The sequence below is a fragment of the Sorex araneus genome, chromosome 2 (genome assembly GCF_027595985.1).
Source record: "Sorex araneus isolate mSorAra2 chromosome 2, mSorAra2.pri, whole genome shotgun sequence".
NCBI lineage: Eukaryota > Metazoa > Chordata > Mammalia > Eulipotyphla > Soricidae > Sorex > Sorex araneus.
In genome coordinates this window covers 233047183-233073194 of record NC_073303.1, presented here as the reverse complement: position 1 = coordinate 233073194, position 26012 = coordinate 233047183, and the positions used below count along the sequence as shown (strand labels likewise).

General features: G+C 58.5%; 3 protein-coding genes across 3 annotated transcripts; 1 reads left to right on the top strand and 2 right to left on the bottom strand.

Annotated features, from left to right (window-relative positions):
- The first annotated feature begins 270 nt into the window (after positions 1-270).
- Positions 271-14667, top strand: IL27RA (interleukin 27 receptor subunit alpha). The gene is made up of 14 exons (XM_004616811.2): positions 271-355; positions 705-822; positions 1122-1279; positions 1357-1514; positions 2173-2332; positions 2424-2497; positions 3975-4161; positions 4242-4427; positions 4735-4836; positions 4912-5070; positions 12738-12863; positions 13188-13269; positions 13431-13506; positions 13765-14667. The coding sequence occupies exons 1-14, from the start codon at positions 271-273 to the stop codon at positions 14020-14022; spliced, it is 1929 nt and encodes a 642-aa protein (XP_004616868.1). The 3' UTR covers positions 14023-14667.
- Positions 14668-15223: 556 nt separating this feature from the next.
- Positions 15224-16261, bottom strand: LOC129402190 (paralemmin-3-like). Its single transcript, XM_055127629.1, has 2 exons — positions 16218-16261; positions 15224-16103 (listed from the first exon to the last, which is right to left on the bottom strand). Exon 2 carries the CDS (start codon positions 15865-15867, stop codon positions 15379-15381), a length of 489 nt encoding a protein of 162 aa, XP_054983604.1. The 5' UTR covers positions 15868-16103; positions 16218-16261; the 3' UTR covers positions 15224-15378.
- Positions 16262-16423: 162 nt separating this feature from the next.
- On the bottom strand, positions 16424-24813 carry LOC101541023 (paralemmin-3). Its single transcript, XM_055124603.1, has 8 exons — positions 23970-24813; positions 21567-21615; positions 19929-20009; positions 19468-19595; positions 19199-19283; positions 17421-17469; positions 16518-17324; positions 16424-16452 (listed from the first exon to the last, which is right to left on the bottom strand). Exons 1-8 carry the CDS (start codon positions 24008-24010, stop codon positions 16424-16426), a joined length of 1269 nt encoding a protein of 422 aa, XP_054980578.1. The 5' UTR covers positions 24011-24813.
- Between the last annotated feature and the right edge of the window lie 1199 nt (positions 24814-26012).

Sequence of the window (26012 nt, the reverse complement as noted above, 5' to 3'; positions counted from 1 at the left end):
CTGAACCTCCCTGACCCCCGATAATAAAACTTTAAAGTTCCAAAGTGCCTGGCAGCTTGTGTGTGTCTCTTGAGGGTTGGGGTGCGGGTGCAGGTTCCGGGAGGGCCCTTCCCGCCCCCTTCAACGCCTCCCTCCCTCCCTCCCTCCCGGGGACTTTCCGTGTCTGGGGGGAAGGGGCGGGCCGGGGCGCCCGGCTTTGCGTCCCTGACTGGCGCTCAGAGCGCGCGCGCAAACGGCCTGGGAGCCAAACAGTCCGGGGGCGGGGGCGCCATGTGGGGGGCTCCGGGGGACCCCTGCCGCCCGCTGGCGCTGCTACCGGTGCTCTGGCTACTGACCCGCGCGGCGCGTCCCCACGGTGAGTTCTGGGGGCGCCGTGAGGCCCCTCCCCCCACCCCACCCCCCACTCCGCAGAGCCTGACCTCAGCAAGGTGCAAGCTGAAGGACCTAGGTTGGGGGGTCGCTAGTACTGTTCGCATCCCCGGGGGCAGGGCGTGGGCGCCCCAGCGGGTACGGGTACGGGTACGGGATGTTAGCACAGAGGGGCAGCGGGTTCTGCCCAGAGCCCGGGTCGGGGTGACCAGCGCCCGCACCCACAGGGGACTCCAGAACGTGTTGGGTCGGAGGTGGGGGGAAGTTGGGGTTCCAGGCTAAGACCCTGCGTGAGCCCTTGCGAGACCGCTACTTTCCCCCACCTCCCCCCGCAGACAGCCCGGACCCCCTGCAATGTTACTGTGTTGGGCCAAGGGGGAACCTGAACTGCTCCTGGGGTCTCCTTGGGGACCAGGAAGAGCCATCCACCCTGCATCTGGAGAGCCGGAAGTAGTGAGTCGAAGGGGACCCTCGCTCCTCGCCCCCTGCCTCCCGGCCCTCTGCTGCTTTACTACTATTATTTTGGTTGTTGGGTCCCATCCGGCTGTGCTCAGGGCGACTCAGCTCTACGGTGCAGGGGAGCAGACCCCACTGGCCCCCTTGTCAGGCCCACACCCCACCCCGACCCGTGCTGTCTCTCTGAGCTGCGCTTTGAGGATCAGAGAGGTTGAGTCACTTGTTAGGCGCACACAGCCTCACAGCCTCACAGATGTTCCCGGCACTGCTCAGGGCATCCTCCCATGTCTCCTCAGTCACCCCAACAAGACCTGGACAGTGGCAGTGCCCCCAGGGCAGGGCTGGGTGACCCTGGCCCGGGAATACCTCACCGAGTCTGACCAGCTCCTCGTCTGGGGGGCCATGGGGAGCCGACGGCTCTGGCCCCCGGTCCTGGTGAACCTGGAGAGTCGAAGTAAGAGGCAGGTGTGGGGGGCTGTGGGGGAGCTCCCGGGGCGTGGGTGGTCGCTGCAGGGGCTCTCCTGATCCCAGTGAAGCCGGACGCGCCCGTCCTGGACTCTGCCGTGGATTTTCCGGAGGAGGCGCCCGGGGAGGCGAGGATCACGTGGCACCTGCCCGCCTGGCCGCGGCACAAGCGCCTGGTCTGCAGGTTCCACTATCGGCGAGGCCAGGAGGCCACCTGGACCCAGGCGAGTGGACACTCCCCCCTGTTCTGAACATCTCTCCTCGACCCGAAACCCCCCACAGTCTGCCCGTGACTTGCCAAGGCTGAGCTGCAAAGCTCTTCCTGTCTGGCCGCGCTTCCAAACACGGGGTGGCAGGAACATGGTCAGGACAGATGGACGGACGGGCAGATGGATGGATGGAAGGACGGTGGCCCTGAGGCCGGAGTGTGCCTCCCACACACTGCCGCCAGGCCTCCTGGAATCCTGTCTCTCTTGTTTGTGCCTTTCTTTGCTTGGGGCAGACAGGGCTCGGGGGACACTCTTGGCTCCCTCACTGGGAGCGGCTCCAGGAGCTCGGCCACACCCACACAGCCAGGCCCCGCACCAAAAAGAACCTGAGCACTTCTTTTTTTTTGGCGGGGGGAAATCCCACCCAGAGGTGCTCAGGGCTGACTCCCGGCTCTGCACTCACCCTCCCATGGTACTAGCGCTCCAGTCCCGACCTTGAGCACTGAGCACTTCTGCCTTGCACGTGGCCGACCAGGTGGTGATTCCGGCGCCTCATAGGGTACCCCAAGCCCGCCAGGAGTGACCCCTGAGCACTGCTGCTGTCACCCCAGACACATGCAACAAAATCAAACTCTGCACTCAGTACTGGGCCTCTTGGCCCGTGTCTCCCCAGCTGGACCTGGACCCAGCGTCCACCGCCCTGAGCCCTCTGGAACTCCAGGACCTGCAGCCCGTCACAACCTATGAGGTGCGTGGCCAGTGCCGCATGGAGACCGAGGAGGACCTTTGGGGCGAGCTGAGCCCCATCCTCTCCTTCCAGACGCTGCCACCCGGTGAGGGGCTCTGGGGTGCCCTCAGCCTTCCGCGTGTCCTGCCCAGAGACACCCCCTCCCCATCTGACCGTCCCCTCTGCCCTCTTACCAGCTCCAGAGGAGGTGTGGATCTTGGGGCATGGCTGCGGGTCGCTGGGTGCACAGGACCCCATGCTTCTGTGGAAGGTGAGCTGAGGGTCCCCGAGACACAGTCACGGCCATCAGGGTATGGGGTGTGTGTGTGTGTGTGTGTGTGTGTGTGTGTGTGTGTGTGTTGCTGAGAATCGAACTCGGAGTCTCACATATGCGAGATGACAGCTCTGCCACTGAGACACTACCTCCCCGGCACTTTCTGGGAGATTTGAACAAGACATGAATATTCAGGGGCCTGAGAAATACTCCAGGGGCCAAGCCATAACAGTGGGGAGGACACTGGCCTGGCATGCAGCTGCCCTGGGTTCAAGCCTGGCAACTCCAGAGGGTCCCATGAGCCCGCCAGGAATGATGCCTGAGCGCAGAGCCACCAGTAAGTCCTGAGCACCAGTGGGTGTGACCCAAAAACCAAACAATTAAAATGCAATAGTCAGGGCTGGAGCGATAGCACAGCGGGGAGGGCGTTTGCCTTGCACATGGCTGACCCGGGTTCGATTCCCAGCATCCCATATGGTCCCAAGCACCGCCAGGAGGAATTCCTGAGTGCAAAGCCAGGAGTAAGCCCTGTGCATCACCGGGTGTGACCCAAAAAGCCCCCCCCCAAAAAAAAATGCAATGGTCTCAGGGTCCAGAGCAATACAAGGATAGGAAGGACATTTGTCTTGCACACAGCTGACCCCAGTTCGATTCCCGGCATTCCATACAGTCTCCGGGCACCGCCAAGAGTAATTCCTGAGTGCAGAGGCAGGAGTGAGCCCTGAGGATTGCTGGGTATGCCCCCAAGCAGGAGGTAGTCCAGGGGTTAAAGTGTTTGCCGTGCAGGTGGGTGAACCGGTTCAATCCCCAGTCCCCGGAATTCACGGAATTCACGGGAATGACCTGAGTGTGGAGAAGGAGAACGCCCTGAGTACAGCTGGGCGTTTAGTAAGGAATGAAAGAACAACCCCCTCCAAAGGCTTTTCACTTATTTATAAAAAGTTGTTTGTTTGGGGCTGGAGCAATAGCACAGTAGGTAGGGCGTTTGCCTTGCACTCGGCCAACCCGGGTTCGATTCCCAGCATCCCATATGGTCCCCTGAGCACTGCCTTCCTCTATTTCCTGTAATTACTCAGAGTAATTCCTGAGTGAAGAGCCAGGAGTAACCTCTGTGCATCGTCGGGTGTGACCCAAAAAGCAAAAAATCAAAAATAAATAAAAATAAATAAATAAATAAAAATAAGTTATTTGCACACTGGAGCCATAGTTCAGTGGGCTCGGTGGAGCCATGTCCTCTGAGAAACGGGTCCCTGGGCGTCACCAGGTGTGACCCCCCCCCCCGGGAGAAAAGGAGAAAAAAGAAAAGAAATAGGGCCAGAGGGGGGCTTCTCTCGCATGTGTGTGGTTGTGAGTTCGGGTCCCCAGTGCCTCACATGACCCAGGGGCGATGCTGGCAGCCCCAGGTCTGAGCACCAGGACTGGGCAGTGTCCCTGAGGGAGCAGAGCTGGGTCCATCTTCTTGCTCGTCCCTCAGGCTCCAGAAAGCAGCATGCAAACGAGCTATACAGTTTGGTACCAAGTGGAGGGCAAGCTGCTGAGCCGGAGTGGGGTCCCCTGCTGTCGCGCCCCTATCCCCACCACGGCCACATCCGCAGGGGTGTCGGTCTCCAATGGGGTCACCAGCCCGGAGTTCAGGGCCAACCTGTCCCTAGGTTGTTCGGGTAAGAGGCGGGGCCTTTCTCCGCAGGGGCGGGACGGTGCTTTTCGATTGGCCCACTGAGATGCCCCATCCCGCCCCCAGCTCTAGGATCCGCCCCCCACGACGTGGCGGTCCACGTGGCCAGGGGCAGCGGGCTCCTGGTGACTTGGCGTCGGGGCTCAGAGGCAGCCTGGGAATACGTGGTAGACTGGGTCCCAGACACGGACACCCCTGGGGAGCTCAGCTGGGTCCGGCTTCCCCCCGACGACCTCAGTGCCCTGTTGCCAGGTGAGAGTTGAGGACAGCCTGGGGTTCCCACGGTGGGGGAACCCTCGCGCGTGGAGGCAACAGCTAGAGTCGCTGTGGGGGGTGGGTGGGAGGGGACAGAGAATACTACCAGGGGGAAGGTGCTCGCGACCTGGGTCCGATTCCCAGCCTCACATGGTCCGCGGAGCACCGCCCAGCGTGATCCCTGAGCACAAAGCCAGGAGTAGCCCCTGAGAACTGTCAGAGCATCCACCCCTTTAATAAAAAATAGTCAGGCAGAACAGGGCAGGGGAGACGTTCATGGATCTTTTCTTTTCCTCCCGCCCAGGTCACTTCGAAGGAGGGGTCCCCTACCGGGTCACGGTCACTGCTGTCTCTCTGAGGGGCTTGGCCCCTGCCCCCTCCGTGTGGGCGTTCACCGAGGAACTAGGTTAGAGGTGGGACTTCGGCCTGGTGGGTTGGAGCTTGACTGCCTGTGCTCACTGCTCCCCTCACCCCCTACCAGCACCCCTCAAGGGGCCCACGCTGCAGAGACTCCAGGATGCACCCCCCACGGCCCCCACCATAGCGTGGGATGAACTCCCAAGGCACCAACTTCGGGGTCACCTCACCCACTACACTCTGTGCACGCGAACAGGGACTGACGCCCCGGCCTGCAGCAATGGTGAGGTGCCCGTGCCCGACCCCGAGACACCCCGTCAGCCCAGCCCACCCTTTACCCTCCAAGCATTTTTGTTATTGTTGCGTTTGGGGACCCACACCTGGCGACGTCAGGGTTGAGTCCTGGCTCTGCACTCAGGGATGACTCCTGGCGGGCCTGGGGGACTCTACAGGATGCTGGGGATGGAATCCGGGTCAGCCGCGTGCAAGGCAAACACCTTCCCTAGGACCCAGTGACCCCACGTCTTGCATGCTGGGCTCAGTCATACCCAGTCTCCCACTGGCCGGCTCCAGCCGAGTCCTTCTTGCTCCGCCAGACCCGCACAGGCCCTCCAGACCCGCCACCTCTTCCCACCCAGTCGCATCCCTAAATATTTGTTCTCTGGTTTGGGTGTTTGTTTGCTTGTTTGTTTCTGGGCCACACCCAGAGGTGCTCAGGGCTGACTCCTGGCTCTGTGCTCAGGGGTCTCTCCCAGGGAGCTCTCCAGAGACCATCTGGGGTGCCGGGCATCAAGTCCACATTGGCTGCATGAAAGGCCAGCGCACTCCCGCCCGCTGTGCTGCAGCTCGCCCCACACCGGCTTTCTGAGGGTGCCCACTTTCTCCCTCCCTGCCAGAACATGGGGGGTTATTTTTTTTTTATTTCTTTTTGGGTCACACCCACCAATGCACAGGAGCTACTCCTGGCTCTGCACTCAGGAATTACTCCTGGCAGTGCTGGGGGGACCATATGGGATGCCGGGAATCTAACCCAGGTCAGCTGTGTGCAAGGCAAACGCCCTACGCATGGGGGGGGGGGTTCTTATAACTACGAGAAATCCCAAAGCCTGTGCTCCCTTACTTTCCACGGAAAAAGGGATAGAGGCACGATTCCGCTCGGTAACCCCAAAGGTTGCAATGAAGGAACTCAGTATCAAAGGAACCTTCCAGAGAACGTTAACTTGCGCACTGAGAAAGAGCCTAGATCCCTCAGGCTCCTGCAGTCCCTTCAGGCTCCCGCAGGGGGCGCCAAACCCCCACCCTCCTCTCAGATGACTGCTGGCTTGCACCCCAGGTGGTTCTGGATTCTTTATTTTATTTGGGGTTTAGGGTGGGTCACCCCAAAGGGGGTTCAGGGAGTGCTGGGGAGTGAAACTGGGAGGAAGGCAAGATCCTAAACCATTGAGCTATCTGCCTCTCTGTTCTAACCCCTTCATCTAACGTCCTGTGGTGAACAGCACCCATCACCCTCATTTCTGAGGACACCCCCTTCCCTGTTTTATATGAAGGAGGTGGGGAATGCAAGATTCTCGGTCTCCCGCAGGTTTGGGTGAAGAAATCCGCTGTCAAATGCGGCTGCTTAGTTTGGTTGTTTGATTTTGGTTTGGGGGCCACACCAGGCAATTCTCGGGGGTTTACTCCTGACTGCCCTCCTGGTGGTGCTCAGACGACCATATCTGATGGAATCGGTGTTGCTCGCAGGCAAGGCAAGCTCCCTAACCGCTAAACTTTCGCTCCATTGCCAGAGGCTACTTACTTGATCCATAATTAGATCAATTGGGGAGTCACACCCAGTTACTCCTGGCTGGCTTTGCACTCAGGAATTACTCCTGGCGGTGCTTGGGGGACCAGGTCGGCCGCGTGCAAGGCAAACGCCCTACCCGCTGTGCTATCGCTCCAGCCCCCTCCATAATTAACTCTTGAAGCAAACCCAAAAGGTTGGAAATCTCTTTTAGTACAAACACGGGACACTACCACAATGTCGCCACAAGAGGGCGCTGTGGGGCCTTTCCGTCCCACCCCAGGCCCGATTCTTTTTTTCCTTTTTGGGTCACACCTGGCGATGCACAGGGGTTGCTCCTGCCATATGCACTCAGGCATTACTCCTGGTGGTGCTTAGGGGACCATATGGGATGCTGGGAATTGAACCCGGGTCAGCTGTGTGCAAAGCAAACGCCCTACCCGCTGTGCTATTGCTCCAGCTCCAGGCCCGATTCTCTAAGAAATTTCCATCCCTGGTCGTGACTTCCCTCCAGAACCCGCTATAGCCCCTGAGCACCCTCGGAAGTCCGATCCTCACCCACTGCCAAAGCCCACCACACTGAATGCCGAGCAGGTGGCTCTAGCTATTTTGGGATGTGGGTTGTAGGTGGCCAAAACAGTTTTGGGGGGCTCAGGGAACCCTGAGTGGTTCCTGAGATCTAGCCCAGGTTGACCACAGGAGAGGATCGTGCCTTGTTCGCAATACAATCCCCAACTCCCGTTTAAGACCCGCGCTCTTACACATGTCCAACATGGGCATCCACGTGACCCATCACCCCACATTTCTGGGGCTGCATTCTTCCTCTCTTGCTGAGAGAGCTTTGGGGTTCCTATACATATGAAAAATCCTTTTCTCCATGGAGGAAGGTGGCAGAGGTAAGATTCAGCTCCAGCACCTCCAGAAATTTTGGGTGAAGGCACGTCTGTCATAGAAACTGTGGTGCATTAGGAAGAATGTCAATTAACACAAAACTAATGAGAGTAGGATGGGGTAGTCTCCCTCCCTGGAAATGCAAAATATACCACTTCCACTGAGGATTTTTTAATTTTATTTGGGGGTTCAGGATGGGTCAGTGGGGTTCTGGGGACCATTAACAAAGCCTCAGATTGGGGGCTGGAGAGATAGCACAGCAGGTAGGGCGTTTGCCTTGCACGCGGCCAACCCGGATTCGATCCCAGCATCCCATATGGTCCCTCGAGCCAGGAGTAATTCCTGAGTGCGTGAGCCAGGAATAACCCCTGTGCATCGCTGGGTGTGACCCAAAAAGCAAAAAAAAAAAAAAAAAAAAAAGCCTCAGATTGAATCTCATCTGCCACATGGAAGGCAAATTACCATTTTAAAAATAATTTAATTGAAAATTGTTTGGTCCTCTTTCTCTCTGAGCAAGGCAAGTTCCAAACCCGATGTACTATCTCTCTCTGGCTGAACCCTTTTGTGAAAGTTTCCTGTTACTGTGAACCCCACAACTCACCACCCCACTTTTCCCTGTTCTTATGTGAAAGGAATGTGGAAGCAGGGTTTACCTTGGTATCCCCTACTTGGTGGAAAATGAGTCAGCTATCATCGGAACTGAGGCTGCTTTGTTTTCTTGTTTGTTTTTGTTTGGGAGTCACAATCTGCGAAACTCAGGGGTGACTTGACTGCAGCCAGAAATCACTCCTGGCAGAACTGGGGGACCGTATGGGGAGCCTACAAACAAACCAGGGTCCTCTGAATGCAAGGCAAGAGCCCTAACCGCTCTGCTACCCCTGCAGCGGTGAAAGCTGTGTGCTTGATCCTTGATTACCGCATACTTAACACTGAAGCAAACCCAAGGGTGGAAATTTCTTAGAGAAACGGGCCTGGGGAGGGATGCCCCCTGGTGGCGTTTAGGCGGAACTGCCGCGGCCTGACTTTCCCACGCTTAAGATTCCAGCCCTTTTGTTTGCTTCAACATTAAGTATAGGGTAATTAAGGATCAAGCATTCCCTTCGGCCGCTGCAGCCCGAGCATAGCGGTTTGGGCTCTTGCCTTGCATTCAGGGGACCCTGGTTCATTTGTAGGCTCCCCATACGGTGCCCCAGTCATGCCAGGAGTGATTCCTGGTGTAGAACAGGAGTACCACCTGAGCATCGCTGGGTGTGACCCCAGAACCACAAACTAAAAAGGCAGCCTCAGTCTCTTCGTGGCAGATTCCCTCACCCCAACTTGAGGGGTTCTGAGCTGTAACTTGCTTCCATACACCCTCCTTCTTGTAGAACAGGCACCCTCAAAATGTGGGGTGATGGGATGTGGGGTTGACCACAAGACTAAACTTTCCAAAGGGCTCAATCAGAAAGATAGCAAAGTGGGTTCAGAACTTTTCTTGCTCAAAGGGAAGACAGCAACAAGAAATGACTCTTGCTTGTGGCAGACCAGGTTCGATGTGCAGCACCCCTCATGATCCCTAGAAAACTGGGGTGACCACCCCGAACCCTAAGAGGAAATTCAGCTATGTACCCCTCCAAAAGTTGGGATGGGGGGCTGGAGTGATAGCACAGCGGGTAGGGCACTTGCCTTGCACGCAGTCGACCCGGGTTCAATTCCCAGCATCCCCTATGGTCCCCTGAGTACCGCCAGGGGTAATTCCTGAGTGCAGAGCCAGGAGTGACCCCTGTGCATCGCTGGGTGTGACCCAAAAAACAAAAAAAAAGTTGGGATGGCAGGAACCCGGGTCTCCCACATGAAAGGCAAGCACCCGCCCCACTCTCCTTCCACTGCACCGGACGAAGCAGCATGCTTGATCCTTAATGAGCCCATATTTAACACTGAAGCAAAGAAAAGGGCTGGAAATCTTAAGCGTGGGTAAGTCAGGTCATGGCAGTTCTACCAAAACGCCACGAGATGGCACTGTGGGCGTTCTCATCCCTCCTCAAGCCCGTTTCTCTTAAGAATTTCTACCCTTGGGTTTTGCTTCAATGTTAAGTATAGGCTAATTAAGGATCAAGCACACAGCTTCAGTTAGTTCAGCAGAAGCAGAGCAAGGTTGGTGTTTGCCTTCCTCGTGGGAGACCTGGGTTTGATTTCCACTATCCCAACTCTTTGGGGTACATAGCTGAGTCTCCTCTGAGGGTTTGGATGGGTCACCTCAGTGTGGTTCTAGAATGCTGAGGATTGAACCTGGTCTGCCACAAGCAAGATAAAGATACTTCTTTTTTTTTTTTTTTGCTTTTTTTGGGTCACACCCAGTGATGCTCAGGGGTTACTCCTGGCTTTGCACTCAGGAATTGCTCCTGGCAGTACTTGGGGGACCATATGGGATGCCGGGGATCGAACCCGGGTCGGCCGCGTGCAAGGCAAACGCCCTACCCGCTGTGCTATCGCTCCGGCCCCAAAGATATTTCTTATTGTTCTCTTTCACAACTCTCACATTCTGAGGGTTGGGACCCTGTTCTACAAGGAGGAGGGTGTATGGAAGCAAGATACAGCTCAGAATTCCCCAAGTCATGAGGGGACTCATGATCCAGGGACTGAGGCTGCTTTTTTTTGTTTATTTGTTTATGGTTTGGGGGCCACACCTGTTGGCACTCAGGGAGTACTACTGCTCTGCACACAGGAATCACTCCTGTTATGATTTGGGACCCTATGGGGAGCCTACAAACGAACCAGAGTCCTCTGAATGCAAGGCAAGAGCCCTAACCGCTTTGCTCCCGCTGCAGCGGTGGGAGGGGAGTGCTTGATCCTTAATTACCCCATACCTAATATTGAAGCAAAGAAAAGGGCTGGCGATCTTAAGTGTGGGAAAATCGGGCCTCGGCAGTTCCGCCAAAACGCCACGCCACGGCGCTATAGGTCATTTTCCTCATTCCCCAGGCCCGGTTCTCTAAGAAATTTCCACCCCTGGGTTTCCTTCAATGTCAACCATGGGGTCATTAAGGATCAAGCGTGCAGCCTGGGTCTTGCAGCGGTAGCAGAGCAGGGAGGGTGTTTATCTTGTATTTCGCATTTCCAGGGAAGATTTCCGGGCTGGAGCAATAGCACAGCGGCATTTGCCTTGTACGTGCTGACTCAGGTTTGAATCCCAGCATCCCATATGGTCCCCCGAGCACGGCCAGGAGTAATTCCTGGGTGCAGAGCCAGGAGTGGTCCCTGTGCATCGCCAGGTGTGACCCAGAAAGGAAAAAAAAAAACCAGGGAAGATGATTTCCTTGTCCTGTAATAATGAACATTCTTTCCAAATCACCCCAATTCCTATGACTGTGTGTTCCTTCACACCAACTTCTGGGGTGCCATCACTGTCACTGTTAACCCGTTGTTCATCAATTTGTTCAAGCAGGCACCAGTAACATCTCTAATTGAGAGACTTATTGTTACTGTTTTTGGCATATGCAATATGCATGGGTAGCTTGCCAGGCTCTGCCGTGCGGGCTCGATACTCTCGGTAGCTTGCCGGGCTCTCCGAGAGGGGCGGAGGAATCGAACTCGGGTCAGCTTCGTGAAAGGCGAACGCCCAACCACTGTGCTATTGCTCCAGCCCCTGGGGTGCTGTACATAACTGAATCTTGTCTCTGCTATAGAGAACAGAGGACTTTGGGACTTCTCATATATATATATATACATATATATATACATATATATACACATATACATATATATATGAACCCCCAAATCTCTAGTGGGCAGGAAGGAACATGACACTCTCAGAAACGTGGGGTCATGACATGAATCTTTTAAGAATGGGGGTCTGGGGGCTGGAGCGATAGCACAGCGGGTAGGGCGTTTGCCTTGCACGCGGCCGACCCGGGTTCAAATCCCAGCATCCCATATGGTCCCCTGAGCACCGCCAGGGGTGATTCCTGAGTGCATGAGCCAGGAGTGACCCCTGTGCATCGCCGGGTGTGACCCAAAAAGCAAAAAAAAAAAAAAAAAAAAAAAAGAATGGGGGTCTGGGTGAGATAGTACTGCAGGAAAGGCACTTTCCTCACCTGTGTCCAACCTGGGTTTGATCCCCCTCACATATAGGGTCCCCTGAGCCCTCCCAGAAGCTGCTGTGGCCACCCACTCCCCAAAATCCAGAAGTCAGAGACACTTGCTGGGCCAATCAGTGAGGTGGGCTGGGGCAGTGGGTGAGGGTCGGTTTCCCTCTGCAGAAATTCTGAGGGTACTGGGGAGCTCTGACAGGTTCGGAGGGAGGTCAGGACCAGGGTGAACATTTAAGACAATCCCTCCTGGGGAGTGATGGAAACGCTCCAGAGCGCCTTCTTGTGGCGGCTCGATGGAAGTGACGGAATTTCCCAAGAAAAAGATTTCCAGCCATTGGGTTTGCTAACACTGAAGCAAAGAAAAGGGCTGCAAACCTTACACGTGGGAAAATCGGATCCCAATGTTAACCATGGGGTCATTAATGATCAAGCCTGCAGCTTCTGGTCATGCAGCGGTAGCAGAACGGGGAGGGCTCTTGCTGTTCATGCAAGCGACCTGGTTTGATTCCTGCCATCCCAACTTTCTGGGGGGTACACAGCTGAATCTCCTCTGGGTTTCGGGGTGGGTCACCCCAGCATGGTTCTAGGGACCATGAGGGGTTCTGCGTACTGAGGATTGAACCTAGTCTTCCACAAGCAGGGCAAGGTTGGTTTTCGTTCTCTTCGCTTTGCGCAAGAAAGTTCTGAATCCACTCTACTATCTCTCTGACAGAGCCCTTTGGAAAGGTTTACTCTTATGGTCAACCCCACACCCAATCACCCCACATTCTGAGCGTGCCCCAACCCTGTTCTACAAGTAGAAGGGGACATGAAAGCAAAATACAGCGCTCAGAACCCCCCAAGTTGGGCTGAGGGGATCCGCCATCATGGGACTGAGGCTGCTTTTGTGTTCATTTGTTTTTTTATGGTTGGGGGCAACACCAAGCAATGCTCAGGGGTGGCTCCTGGCTCTGCACTCAGGAGTCACTCCTGGCATGACCGGGGACTGCATGGGGAGCCTACAAACTATCCTGGGTCCTCTGAATGCAAAGCAAGAGCTCTACCCATTCGTTCTGTATTTGCTCCACGAATATAGAGCGGGTCACTGAGTGAAAACCTCTGGGAGGTGAGGAGGGAAGTGAGGAGGCAGCCCCTGGCTGCCCTGTTGCAGAAAGCAACTCGCCCCGAGTTGGGGACCACCTCTGCAAGCCCTGTGGATGTGTCCTACAGTGAGTGGCAGTACCCGGAGTCTCCCACTGCCCAGCCTTCCCTGGGGTCCGTGCGAGCTGTGGATGACAGCGTCCACCCGGGCAGGACAGGGCCCCCCTGGCCCCAGCCTTCGGTTTTACCTGCCAGGTAAGGGGCGCAGCTGTGGGGCTGTGAGGTGGGGGGCCTGCTGCATTGCAATAGCCCAAGGGTTCAAATTGGGGGTCACATTCACGGTGCGTCCTGAGGGCCCTTTTGTGCTCCCTAAACAACGCTGCTCTATTGAAGCTCCTACCCAGCTCCAGGGTTCCCCGCCCGGCCCCGCCCACACCAGCCCCGCCCATTGATCCACCCTCTTAGCCTCAACTCCGCCCCCACTACGTATCTTTAACCAGTCACAGGCCCCGCCCTTCTAGGGGCGTGTCACCGTCCCCCTAAGCCCCGCCCCTCATTGCCCCCTGCTGTCCGGCACAGAAAACGTCCCCACTTGGAAAGTGGTGTTTGTTCTCCTCGCCTCCTGCTGCGTGTTCGTGCTGGGCCTGGTCTTCTGCAGAAGGTGAGGCCGCAGATGCGGGCAGGAACAAGGGCGGTGGACATGCCTGGGGGCATGGCCAGGGGCGGGCTCCCGGTGCTGCAATGCCCATCGACGACGAACCCACAGCCTGGGCAGGGCTGTGTGGCCACTGGGACTCCAGCCCCGGCTCTTCCACTTGCCAGGTATTCGCACCGGGTGTGGGAGAAGACTCCAGATCCTGCCAACAGCAGTTTCTACCTCCGCCAGCCCCATGTTCAGGTGAGCAGAAGGCAGGCTGGGTGGGGGTGGGGGGGTCTCCCGGGATGTTGGGGAGTAAGGAATCCAGGAGAGTTGGGGGGCCCGAGCGGGCATAGCACTTGCCTTGCAGGCATTCAGCCCAGTTGTACCCACTGCACCCCGTGTGGTCTCTCAGGTCCTCCAGGAACAATGCCTGCGTGCAGAGCCAGCAGTAACCCCTGAGCGCAGCAGGGGGTGGCTCCAAAACCAAAAAGAAAATTTCCTTCTATTCCTTCTCAGGAGCTGCCCTACGCCCAGCCTCCTGGGGACTTGCCTTTCCTGCAAGTGGAGGAGATGGAGCCAGTAGCGCCCCCCGACCCTCCCAAGGCCTCCAGTCTGCTGGACACCGGGTATGAGAAACATTTCCTGCCCACACCCGAGGCACTGGGCCTCCTGCCCCCGTGCTCCCCAGGCCCTCGGGCTGAGCCTGAACCAGCCCCGCCCAGGGAGAAGGATGCTCAGTGGACAGATGAAGATGCCGAGGATCAGAGAAACTGAGACAGTTGCTTGAGGACACACAGGGAAATGCTGAGAGGATGGTTCTCCTGAAGAGAAGGCGTGTGCCCTGGAGGGCTGAGGGAGGCCCTGCCGCTGCCTCCCAGTCTGTCCCGCCCTGCAGAAGCCTCAATGGGTATATCACCACCATGCTTGCAGCTTGGGATGGCCTGTGGACGGTTCTGCCAATGGGAATTGAGCAGAGGTGAACTGAATCAATGATGAGATGGGGGCGGGGCACCGGAGTCTCCTCTTCCCATCAGCTAAAACAGCAGAGTGCCCTCCTGGTCTAACAGTGCATGTGGTAAGGAATGGGCCCAAAAACCAAAAGAACAGAGGGAAAAGGAAAAAGGGTCATCTGGAGCAGCTGCACAGAGGGGAGGGCGCCGGCCCTGCACGCAGCCACCTGGGGTTTGATCCCCGGCATCTCCTATGATTCCGTGAGCCCACCAGGAGTGAGCCCTGAGCAGAGAGCTGAAGAGTCAGCCCTGAGCACAGAGCCAGGAGTCAGCCCTGAGCACAGAGCCGGGAGTCAGCCCTGAGCACACCCAGTGTGCAGCCCCCACCCATATAAAGGAATCTGAGTCCCCAAGTGCCTTCCCCCGAGGAGTGTCTTTATGGGCCACAAAAGGGAACTGAGCCCTAAGGCCCCGCCAGTCCGAGTCACACTCTGGGCTCCCAAAGGAAAAATAAACCTCAACCCACTGGCCTAACGGACTGAACATATACTCCATGCCTGGGACCCCTGGTTTGAACTGTGCCCCCTCCCCACCCCACATCACCACCAGGAGCGACTTCTGAGCACTGATGGCTGGTCTGCCCCTCCCCGTGAGAAACACGAGCAATGCTTGGGGGACCCCATGGCATTCCGGGGATCGAACCCAGGTCAGCGGCATGCAAGGCAAACGCCCTTCCTGCCGGACTATCGTTCCACACACCTGACCCAAGAAAAACATGCTTGATCTTTCTTAAAACAAAGTCCTGCGGCCTGACACATCATCAGTGCCCTGAGCACTGAAGTGAGTCCCCCAGAGCAGAGACGGGAGCTGCAGTTTTGCCACAGTGGCCACAAGCCCCCGCAGGCTCCAGCTGTGTTGGTCCTCACCCCTCCCACCCACGATAGCAACTCACGTGGCCAAGCGCCTGCTCTCGAGTGCTCGAAGGTTTTATTTTTCAAGTATGAAGGCTTGGTCGCCCACGGGGGCCAGGGTCACGGGCAGCAGCGGGGATCCTGAAGCCCAGGTGGAGGGGTGGGGCGGGCAGGGCCCGTGGGTCCCGTATGTGCCCGGGACCCTCTGCTGGGTGCCAAGCGGCCGAGGTAGGTGTGAGAGAGCCGGGCATGGGGAGCAGGGCCTGGGCTCACATAACCGCACAACACTGGCACGTTTTCTGCTTCGGAGCACTGGTCTCGGAGCCCTCCGGAGCAGCAGCAGAGGGCGGGGGCTGGCGGGCAGGGGCATAGCTGGGCACAGGGTGGGCACTGGGGTTGGTCCTGGGCCCCTTGGCCTGCAGCAGTGGCTGGCACTCTGGGGGCTGCTCTGCTGGGGCTGGGGTCACCTCCACAAGGGGCGCGGCATTGCCCGAGGGGCTCGGGCCCTCAGCAGGGGGCTGGGGTTTCCCTGAGGCAGCTTCCTCCTTCAGGCAGTCCTCCGTGGTCTTCTGGGGTGGCTGAGCTTCTGTCTCCTGAGTGGGCTCTTCCCTGGCCCTCGGGGCAGCCCCCCCCTCCAGCTCGCCAGGCCCTCCCAGCCCTTCCCCGGAAGCTCTCTGGCCTGCGCTGAAGTCCTTCTCCAGATCGGGGGTCTCTTCTGACTGGAAAGCTGCCCTGTCTCCGCTGTCCTCTGCCTGCATCGCTGCCTCACCTCCTGCGCTCTCTTTCAGCACCTCCTCGCCTCCGCTGCCCGCCTGCAGTAGCTCCTCACCCCCTCCTCTGTCTGCTTCGGGTGACTCCTCGCCTCCCTCTCTCGGGGCCTTCAAGGCTTCCTCACCTCCTTTGCTAGCTACCTTCAAAGATTCCTCACCTCTTACCCTCTCTGCTCTGAGTAATCCCTCGCCTGCTTTGCTTGTTACTTCCAGTAATTCCTCACCTCCTTCCCTGCCTGCCTGCAACAGTTCCTCACCTCCTTCTCCCCTGGGCACCCCCGGTGACCCCGCTGCCTCTCCCCTTTCCTCACCTCCTCTTGCTTTCAATAATTCCTCACCTCCTTTTCTGCCTGCCTGCGATAGTTCCTCACCTCCTTCTCTTGTTTCTCTCAGTAACTCCTCCGCTCCTCCCCCAGGCACCCCCAGTGACCCCCCCGCCGCCTCTCCCCTTTCCTCACCTCCTTCTCTTGCTCCTCTCAATAACTCCTCACCTCCTTCTCCCCCAAGCACCCCCAGTGACCCCCCCGCCGCTTCTCCCCTTTCCTCACCTCCTTCTCTTGCTCCTCTCAATAACTCCTCACCTCCTTCTCCCCCAGGTGCCCCCGGTGACCCCCCCGCCGCCTCTCCCCTTTCCTCACCTCCTGTGGCCTCTGGTCCCTGGGTCTCCTCGCCTCCCCTCTCTGCGCAGGCAGCTCCTTCGTCTCTGCGTCCCTTGGCCACCCTTGTTTCCTCACCTCCACTCGCCTCCTCCTCCGGGACATCCTCACTTCCTCCCCGTGCCCCGCGCTCCTCTGCCTGTCTCCGCTCCAGCTCCCAGCTGGCCGCACCCCCGCTGTCCAGTGGTCCCTCGGGCCCCTCCAGCCCCAGCTCCTCCCAGTCTTCAGTGACGGTCACTCTCTCCACCCAGATGAAGGCGCCATCCTCGCCCCCGTGGCCACCCTGCCTGGCCCCATCAGGGCTGCCCCTTCTCAAATTTTCAGGGAGCCTTGGGGAGCTGAGCGATGCTTCTTTGGGGTCCCCGCCCGGTTCCCCCCGGACCTCCAAGTCCCCCCCGACCCCCTCCCACACCACCTCAACAACGGCCCGGTCGTCCCTCACCCAGGCGGGGAGGTCGGGCCCACCGGCGTCCAGCCTCTCCCCGATGGCCTCCAGCACCATTGCCTCCACCCTGGCCTCCAGCTCGGCACCCGTGGGCTCCCCGGGACTGTCCTCCGTGGCCCTCAGGCCTTCCCATACCACCTCCACGACGCCCATGCCACTGTCCTCGCCCCCGGCGCCCTCGTCCACTGACCCCTCTGGAGCCGGCGCGGGGCTGGGTCCCAGGTCGTGGCCATTGGCTTCCGAGGATGCTTCCGCTGCCCCAGGCACCTGTCCAGGCCCCAGCGGGCACTCTGTGCCTGCCAGTCCAGTTGGCAAGGAGGCACGCTTGTCCTGGTCAGCCTGGCCTGGGGGAGTCAGGAGAGAGACAGGACAATGGGGTGAGGGGGAACCCCAAGATACCTTCTCTGGGACCCCCGGGGCTGAGGGGTTCAGATACACACCTGCAGGGGCTGCTGGCTCCACAGGGGGCTGCGAGAGAGGACGCTGGCCCTGCGGGAAGGACAGTGTCCAGGTCAGGGACACTCAGTGCCCCCCCCCACACACCCTCAGACCCTCACAGACCCTTCAGCATCCCAAGCAGCACTTCCTGGATGCAGCCTGCCTGAGATCTGACAGCAGGGGCTCCACCACGCCAGCTGCCCCGGTGACCAGGCCAGCGCCATGCCTAGTGGCCAGGAAACTTCCATTCCAGCAGGTAAAGGCAGTGAGCACAGTTCAAGGCAAAGAAATAGATCCTGTCCAGGAGCGAGAAGGGTCTGGGAGGAAATGGGGAGCAGGGGGAGGTCGCTGGAGGTCTCTTAGAGGTCTAAGGAGCAGAGGGGCTTCCTGGAGGAGGTGGCGTGGAACAGGGAGAGACCAGAAAGACAGCCAAGTGGGGGAGCCGAGGCTTCAAAAGCAGGAGGCCCAGCATGGCGTGGCCGTCTGAGCACTGCCAGGAGCGACTCCTGAAAACAGAGTCCTGAAAACAGGCTCCAACTCCTGGTCCAAACCCCCGCACCCCAAAAATAAATACAAAAAACTATCCAGGGGCCTGAGAGCTAGTATAGTAGCTAAGATGTTTCCCTTGCACACGGCTGAGCTGATTCCAATCCTGCCAGCACAGGGGGTCCTGAGCACTGTCTGGAGTGACCCCCGAGTGCAGAGCCACGAGTGGCCCAAAGACAAAAACACAAACCAGGGGCTGGAGCAATAGCACAGTGGGGAGGGCATTTGCCTTACACGCAGACAACCTGGGTTTGATTCCCAGCATCCCATATGGTCCCCTGAGCACCGCCAGTAGTAATTCCTGAGTGCAGAGCGAGGAGTAACCCCTGAACATCCTTAGGTGTAACCAAAAAAGCAAAAACAAAACAAAAAAAAACAAAAAAAAACACAACCGAACCAAACATGCAGAGTAAGTCTGTAGGAGGGAAGGTGTCAGCCACGCCTGGGTTCGAATCCCAGAACTGCACAGGGTCCCCTGAGCACCACCCAGGGTCTTTCATGAGCACAGAGCCAAAAGCAGCCCCCGAGCATGGTCAGGTGTGGCCCAACCCCACCCAAAGAGAAAGAAATAAATGGATACAGCTGAAGCCACAGAGGGCTGAGAATGTGGCGCTCACGGGCTCTCAGGCCTGTATCGGGTGGGTGATGTGCCATAAACCCCAAACAGAAGTCCAAACCCCGCACGTGGGTGCCAGAGCCATAGGACAGCAGAGACGGTGTTTGCCTTGCACACAGTCAACTCGCATTCAGTCCCCGACATCCCATCAGGTCCCCTGAGCCCCACCAGGAATGGTTCCTGAGCGCAGAGCCAGGAGTAACTCCCGAGCACCGAGGGGTGTGACCCCAAAACCAAAAATAAACACATTAATAAAAAGAAAAAAAGCTGTGTTCCTGCCTCAAGCCCCAGAACGCTACACCCTACATCTCTTTCCCTTAGGGTTGGGGGGGGGGCCTTGGGGGTCCTGAAGGTTCAGTGATGGAACCCGGCTCTCCCCTTAGGCCATCTCGGCCACCAGCTGTCACCCATTCGCGGGAGCCCAAGCCGCTGGGTGCTTCCAGATCCACCCACTGCCTGACGGGCGCCCCTCAGCCCCTAGCAAGTGGGGAAATAGAAGGGGGGGAGGGGAAGGAAATGATGCAGAGGCAGAGAAGCAGCACCGTCCCCGAACCCAGTAGGGGGCTGGCCTGGACCCCGGGCCACACCCCTGCCCCCCTTCCCCCCCTCCCCACTCACCTGTCGGCGCCAGACGGGTCTGCTGGCGGGCCTGTGCAGTGCCCCGGTGGACGCACTCTGCAACAGCTGCAGCTGGGCCTGGAGTCTGGGCAAGAGGAGGGGGTCTGGGCCCCCGGCTCCACGGATACCCTCAGTCCCTCACAGTTGGTTCGCTTGGCTTTGGGGGAGCTCCCACCCGGCAGTGCTCAGGGCTGACTTCAGCCCCCCTCCCCACCCCCATGGGGCCTGAGGTCCTGGCCTGGCTAACCTGGGGCAGTGGCGCAACTCACGTGAACAAGCTGTCCTCTAGGCTCTGGATGCGGGCCTGAGCCTGAGTCTCAGGGGTCGGGGGGTCCTCCTGCCCCTCTGGCTCCTCAGCTGCCCCGTCCATAAGCCACCGGTCCCGGAGAGTCTTTCTCTGGACATGGAAGGCAACCCAGCTGGGCATATCGGCGCCCCGGCCCCCAAACCATACAGGTGGACATTTCCCCCGGGCCGCAAAAATCACCCATCACATCTCCATCCTTCCGGAATGGGACGGACACCCCTAAAGGGGACAGAAGTGTCCCCATGGGCCCCTGGCCGCGCTGGGCTAACATCTGCGCAGACTCCATCCTCTTTCCAAACATGAATCGATAACCCCCGTCCCCGCCAAATTTGGGAGCAATGTTCCCAGCCGTCCCCCCACCGGACAGCGGCTCGCCCCGGACCCGCTCTCGCGGGGATGCCCAGCGCCCCGCTCGCCCCGCACCTTGAGCCGCTGCACGCGAAGCTTCTCCTCCTCCAGCTCGCGCCGCGCCGCCCTGATCGCCTCCTGCAGCCGCCTCTTCTCCTGCGCACAGATCCCCGAGCTGCCTGCGAGCGGGGCGAGGCGTCCCTGTCCCCCGCGGGCTCGGGGGGGGGGGGCTCCCGGCCTGGGTCTGCGGGCGCGCCGGGCTCGGGGCGCACGTCGGGGCTGGGGCGGGGCGGGGCGGGGCGGGGCGGGGCGGGGGCGGGGGCGGGGCGCTGACTCAGCAGCGGACGGGGGGCGTGTCGCGCCTAGGAGGCGGGGTCGGGGCGTGGTCTTGTCCTGGGTGTGACTTGTAGGCGTGGTCGTGGGGTGGGTGGGCAGAGCCTTTCGGGGGCGGGGTCTGCGGTAAGGATAACTTAGCTCCGTTAGCTCCCACCTGGGTCTTTGCTGGGCAAGGGAGGACTGGAAATAGGATCAGAGAGGAGATCCAGAGCTATGGGGGCTGGAAGACCAGAACTGTGGGGGCTTCAGGAAAAGAGGATTCAGATCTAGAGATGAAAGGGACAGGGGCCTACTAGAGTAGGGAGGGCTTTTGTGTTGCAAGCAGCTGACTCGGTCCAGTCTCTGACATCCCACAAGGTCCCCCCCAGCTCCACCAGGAGTAATATCTGAGTGCAGAACCAGGAGTGACCCCTGAGCATCGCCGAGTGTGACCCAAAAAGCAAAAAAAAAAAAAAAAAAGGAAGAAGGAGGAGGAGGAGGAGGAGGAGAAGAAGAAGAAGAAGAAGAAGAAGAAGAAGAAGAAGAAGAAGAAGAAGAAGAAGAAGAAGAAGAAGAAGAAGAAGAAGAAGAAGAAGAAGAAGAAGGAGGAGGAGGAGGAGGAGGAGGAGGAGGAGGAGGAAGAAGAAGAAGAAGAAGAAGAAGAAGAAGAAGAAGAAGAAGAAGAAGAAGAAGAAGAAGAAGAAGAAGGAGGAGGAGGAGGAGGAGGAGGAGGAGGAAAGAGAGAGAAAGAAAGAAAGAAAGAAAGAAAGAAAGAAAGAAAGAAAGAAAGAAAGAAAGAAAGAAAGAAAGAAAGAAAGAAAGGAGGGAGGGAGGGGAGGGAACGGGCAGTCTTGGGGAGGAGGCAATATTGGAATGGGGTTCAATGAGATGGAATCCAAAATTGGAAGTGAAAAGTGGGTCGGACAGCTAAGACAGCAGCGGGAAGGGTGTTTTCCTTGCTTCCTGTTTGACCCCAGGCACCTCACATCATTCCTATGAGCCCCCCAGAGCAGGAGCCAGGAGTAAGCCCTGAGCACCGCGGGGCGTGGTCCCAAAACACAAAACTGGTAATCAGAACATTGGAGTGCGTGTGAGAACTGGCGAAAGTGCCATAGTGAGACCCTGAGAGAGAGGCTGCAGATACTGGACCTCCAAAGTTCATGGGCACAGGGACAGATCAGACATGGGGGTCCCCAAGGATGGGGGTTCACAGCCAAGGGGGCCATGACGTGGAAGTTCAGAGAAATGAGGTTAGAGATGGGGTTCAGAGGGGATGTGTGGGAGGAACCGGGCAATCGGCGAGTGGCAGCCGCACCCTCTGCATTCGAGGTGTCCAGAGAGAGGGACAGAGCCAGGGAGTGCCGGCTGTTGGGGGGTAGGAGGGGAAGCGGCACTTACCGCGATAACCTCCAGTCGCTGCCGGTAGAGGGCGCTCTCGGTCATCGGCCTGAAGGGAAGGGGCAGAGACTGAGATGGGGGTATTGAGCTGGGGGGGTCTCAGCATTCAGCGGACATCCTCTCCTTACTGGAAACTGCATTTCCTAGCCTGATATTCTCAACCTTAAGAAGCCCACGCCAGGGGCTGGAGCGATAGCACAGCGGGTAGGGCGTTTGCCTTGCATGCAGCCGACCCGGGTTCTAATCCCAGCATCCCATATGGTCCCCTGAGCACAGCCAGGGGTAATTCCTGAGTGAAGAGCCAGGAATAACCCCTGTGCATCGTCGGGTGTGACCCAAAAACAAAAAAAAACAAAAAAAAAAGAAGCCCACGCCAGTGGCTGAAGCGATAGCACAGCGGGTAGGGCGTTTGCCTTGCATGCAGCTGACCCGGGTTCTAATCCCAGCATCCCATATGGTCCCCTGAGCACAGCCAGGGGTAATTCCTGAGTGAAGAGCCAGGAATAACCCCTGTGCATCGTCGGGTGTGACCCAAAAAAAAAACAAAAAAAAAAGAAGCCCACGCCAGTGGCTAAAGCGATAGCACAGCGGGTAGGGCGTAGCCAACCCAGGTTCGGTCCCATATGGTCCCCTGAGCACCACCAGGGGTAATTCCTGAGTGCAGAGCCAGGAGTGACCCCTGTGCATTGCCGGGTGTTACCCAAAAAGAAAAAAAAAAAAGCCCAGGCCAGATCTTACCCATCCCAGCCATCTGGGATGCTGTGTGCTGTGTCTCTTTGTAAAAGCCCACCCTCTCTGGACCACAGCTCTGAGGCAGGGGGTGGAGAGGGCTGTCTCTGAGGCGCTAGAGCAGATGCGGCAGGGGTGGGGAACAGGTGAGGAGCTGAAGGACGATGTACAGGGTCACGTGACCCTGCCGTGGCCGTGGTAACTTCCAGGAGTGGCCTGTGGCATCCTGGCATATGCCGGCCCCCATTCTTGGGGCAACGGTCACGCGGCCATCCTGGCTAGCACTGGACTCTGGGCTGGGAGGTGGAATTGCGGTGTAAACTTTAACCTGAGGTCATCGCCCTCACCCTGTGTCTTCCTTCTCCTCCTGGGCTGACCCCAGCACCCCCGTTCCTCAGTCTCCAAGAATATCCCTGATCCTATGTCCTATCCCCCTCCAGGAGCCTGAGACAGTGGGACAGTTGCAGCATATGGCCTCATGGACAGGCAGCGTGGACACGGGCTAGCACCTAGAAGGGATGACCTGGCCCGCGGTTCCCGCCTCTCCCTCCAGGTGGGGCCGGAATAAGGTCTGGGTGATGCATCCGCGGTGACCTCAGAACCCAGACTCAGGGCTGGGGGCCCAGATGTCCCCCGCCACCCCAGGAAGGCTCGGCACCGTGCAGGTACTTAGCACCTACTATATATAGGCCTCTAAGAGCCGTGGGCTGCGGGCCCTTCACCACCTCCGCCAGCCCCACCGCTGTGGCCTGGCACCCGGACAGAGGATGATGCAGGCCCTGCAGTCACCTGCTCCACCCACGCCTCCTCTCCAAGAGGGCGGGAGCATGACCCTTCTCATGCCTGGGGAAACTGAGGCTCTGAGATGTGCCTAGAAGTCTACTGCTGCCTTCCAAGGGAGACCTGAGCGGAGAGCAGCCTGGGCAGCCCTGGCAGGGGGGCACTGATGTGGTCGTCACAGCTCCCGCGGAGGGGGCCGTCTGTCCCTCCCAGCTTCACCCCAATATCTAATCTCCCTGCCTCTTCTTTGCTGGGGGGGTGTGGGGGGATCGGGTTCCCGTTTCCAAGCTACAAGGTTGCAGCTGGTGAATAATGTAACTGGGGACCCAAAAGAGTGAAAAGCTAAGTCGGGGTTCTCTGGGGGGAGCCTTTTTCTGCAGGTGTCCTGCAAGCGTCTGGGGCTGACTCCGTCTCATCCCTGAAAGGCCCCTCAAACCTCTGTAGTGAAGTGCTTGAACCCCGCCGCCCGCGGGCCCCCCACGGCACCATTCCTTGGGGCGGCACAGCGGCTGCTGCCCAGGGCCCCCGACACATGGCCATTCGGCTGGGGACTTTCCACCGTGCTGTCCGGCCGGAACAGCCAACTTTTTGGTGGCACCGTCAGCCTTCCTGCCAGCCCTCAGCATCCACGGGGGAATCCGGAGATAAAACTCAGCCTGGAACGTCCCCACACCCCCACACCCCTCCCCTGCAGGCTGTACTTGGGGCTCCCCAGAGAAAATGGGGTTCTGTATTCTGTCCCCCGACACTGGCTGGGGAGTTTCCGGGGTGGCCCCATCCCTCCGTGGCTCCTGAGGAGCAGAGAGCCAGGAGCGATGCTCATGCCAGGTGCCAGGCCCAGGGCCCCCTCCCTCCGTGGCGCTGCCCTCCACCCCACCCCACCCACACACTTACATGGGTGTCACCGGCGCCCACACATGGTTGTCCAGGGCCATGGCTCCCCGGCCCGGGCGGCAGCTCTGCTTCCCTGCAGCCTTCTGGAAGCTCTGACCAGGGTGGGGTGGGGTGGGGGGCTGTGGGTGGCACTGGGTGAGCAGGTCTGGCGGGTTTGGGCCTGAGGCGGTGCTGGCCAGCGGGGGCCGGGGGCTGGGGGCTGGCGGGCGGTCCTGGGTGGCGCTATCAGCTTTCCTGATCAATTATTCACCAGCATGGCCTCCGGCCCCGGCAGGCGGGCAGGCGGGCGGGCGTGCATGGGCTTCCTGCTTCTCTCCTGCACGGGGCAGCTGGCCAGAGCAACACCCCCCCACAGACTCCGGGGGTCCCAAGACACCTTCCAGGACAATAGGCACCCCCAGTCCTCCAGGGGTGACTCCTCCTTAGGTCCTTCAGACTCTGTCCTCCCTTCTCAGAGTCCAGCCTGGGACAGGGGCTGGGGGCCATGACGCACACGAAAGCCCGCCGGGTTCCAAGGAACTGGATAATGGGGTCCAGGTCACTGTTTTCCCTTTGTTTGTAGGTCACTCCCAGAGGTGCTCAGGGCTGACTCTTGACTCTGTGCTCAGGAATCACTCCTGGTGTGTCCCCCTCCTGTGTGGTGCTGGAGATGAAACCACATCAGCTGCGTGCAAAGCAAGCTCCTTTCTTTACCTGCTGCACCATCACCGGAACCTCTGGAAGAACGTTTTATTTATTTGGGGCTGGAACAATAGTACAGCAGGGAAGGCGTTTGTCTTGCATGTGGTCAACCTGGGCTGGATCCCCAGCATCCCATAAGGTCCTCCAGCACTGCCAGGAGTGATTCCTGAGTGCAGAACCGGGAGTAACCCCTGTGCAATCCTGGTGTGACTCAAAAAGAAAAAGAAATTTTGTAGTTTGTTTTTTGGGTCACACCTGGCAATGCTCAGGGGTTACTCCTGGCTCTGCACTCAGAAATTACTCCTGGCAGTACTGGGGGACCCAAGGGATGCCAAGAATTGAACTTGGGTCAGCTGTGTGTAAGACAAACTCCCTGCCTGCTGTACTATTGCTCCAGCCCCAAAGAACATATTTTAAAATGTTGTGGGGGAGGTGGGTGGGGTGGGTATTTGTCTTGCTCACAGATGATCCGGGTTCGACCCCTGGCATCCCAGAGGGTCCCTCAGCACCTCCAGGAGTGAGCCCTGTGTGCTGAGCCAGGAGTGACCTTTGAGCATCACCAGGTATGACCCAAAAAGAAACAATAGAGGGGCTGGAGAGATAGCACAGCGGGTAGGGCGTTTGCCTTGCACGCGGCCGACCCGGGTTCAAATCCCAGCATCCCATATGGTCCCCTGAGCACGGCCAGGGGTGGTTCCTGAGTGCAGAGCCAGGAGTAACCCCTGTGCATCGCCAGGTGTGACCCAAAAAGCAAAAAAAAAAAAAAAAAAAAGAAACAATAGAAGTGGGGATGGCAGCATCTGGGGGCCATGAGTGCTAGGGGTCCAACCCAGGACCTTCCACCTGGCAGGCAGATGCTGACTTCAACCCCAGGCCCATCCCTGTCTGCCTTTTCACAGCTACATAGTATTCCACCCACCAGGAAGGCTGGCCATGTTCCTGGCTCCTCTGCATGCATGCAATGGACACACGTGTGCGTTTCTCAGAGTTTCAGAGCAGATGCACTTTCGCTTCCAGCACTCGCTCCTGGAAGCAGTTCCCAGCGGGGCTGGCCAAGTCTGCTGTGTCCCTTGGTTCCCAGCTGCACACAGCTCACTAATAATGCTGTATTTCAGCATTGTGGTCCATGCTCAGGGCATGACCCCCTCCCACCACAGGCCCCCCTTTGCTGGGCATCAGCTGTTCCCTGAGCAGTTACTTCCCAGCCCTAAGGAATAATTTACCAGGCTGGGAGGGGGGGCATACTTGGGAAACTAGACGGTCCTGGGGTGCTACCAGAGGCTCCTGTGTTCAAAGGCTGCGCTGGCCGGCCCTGAATACATCTCCCCACACCTGATGATCTTTACGAGTGAGTGTGTGCAT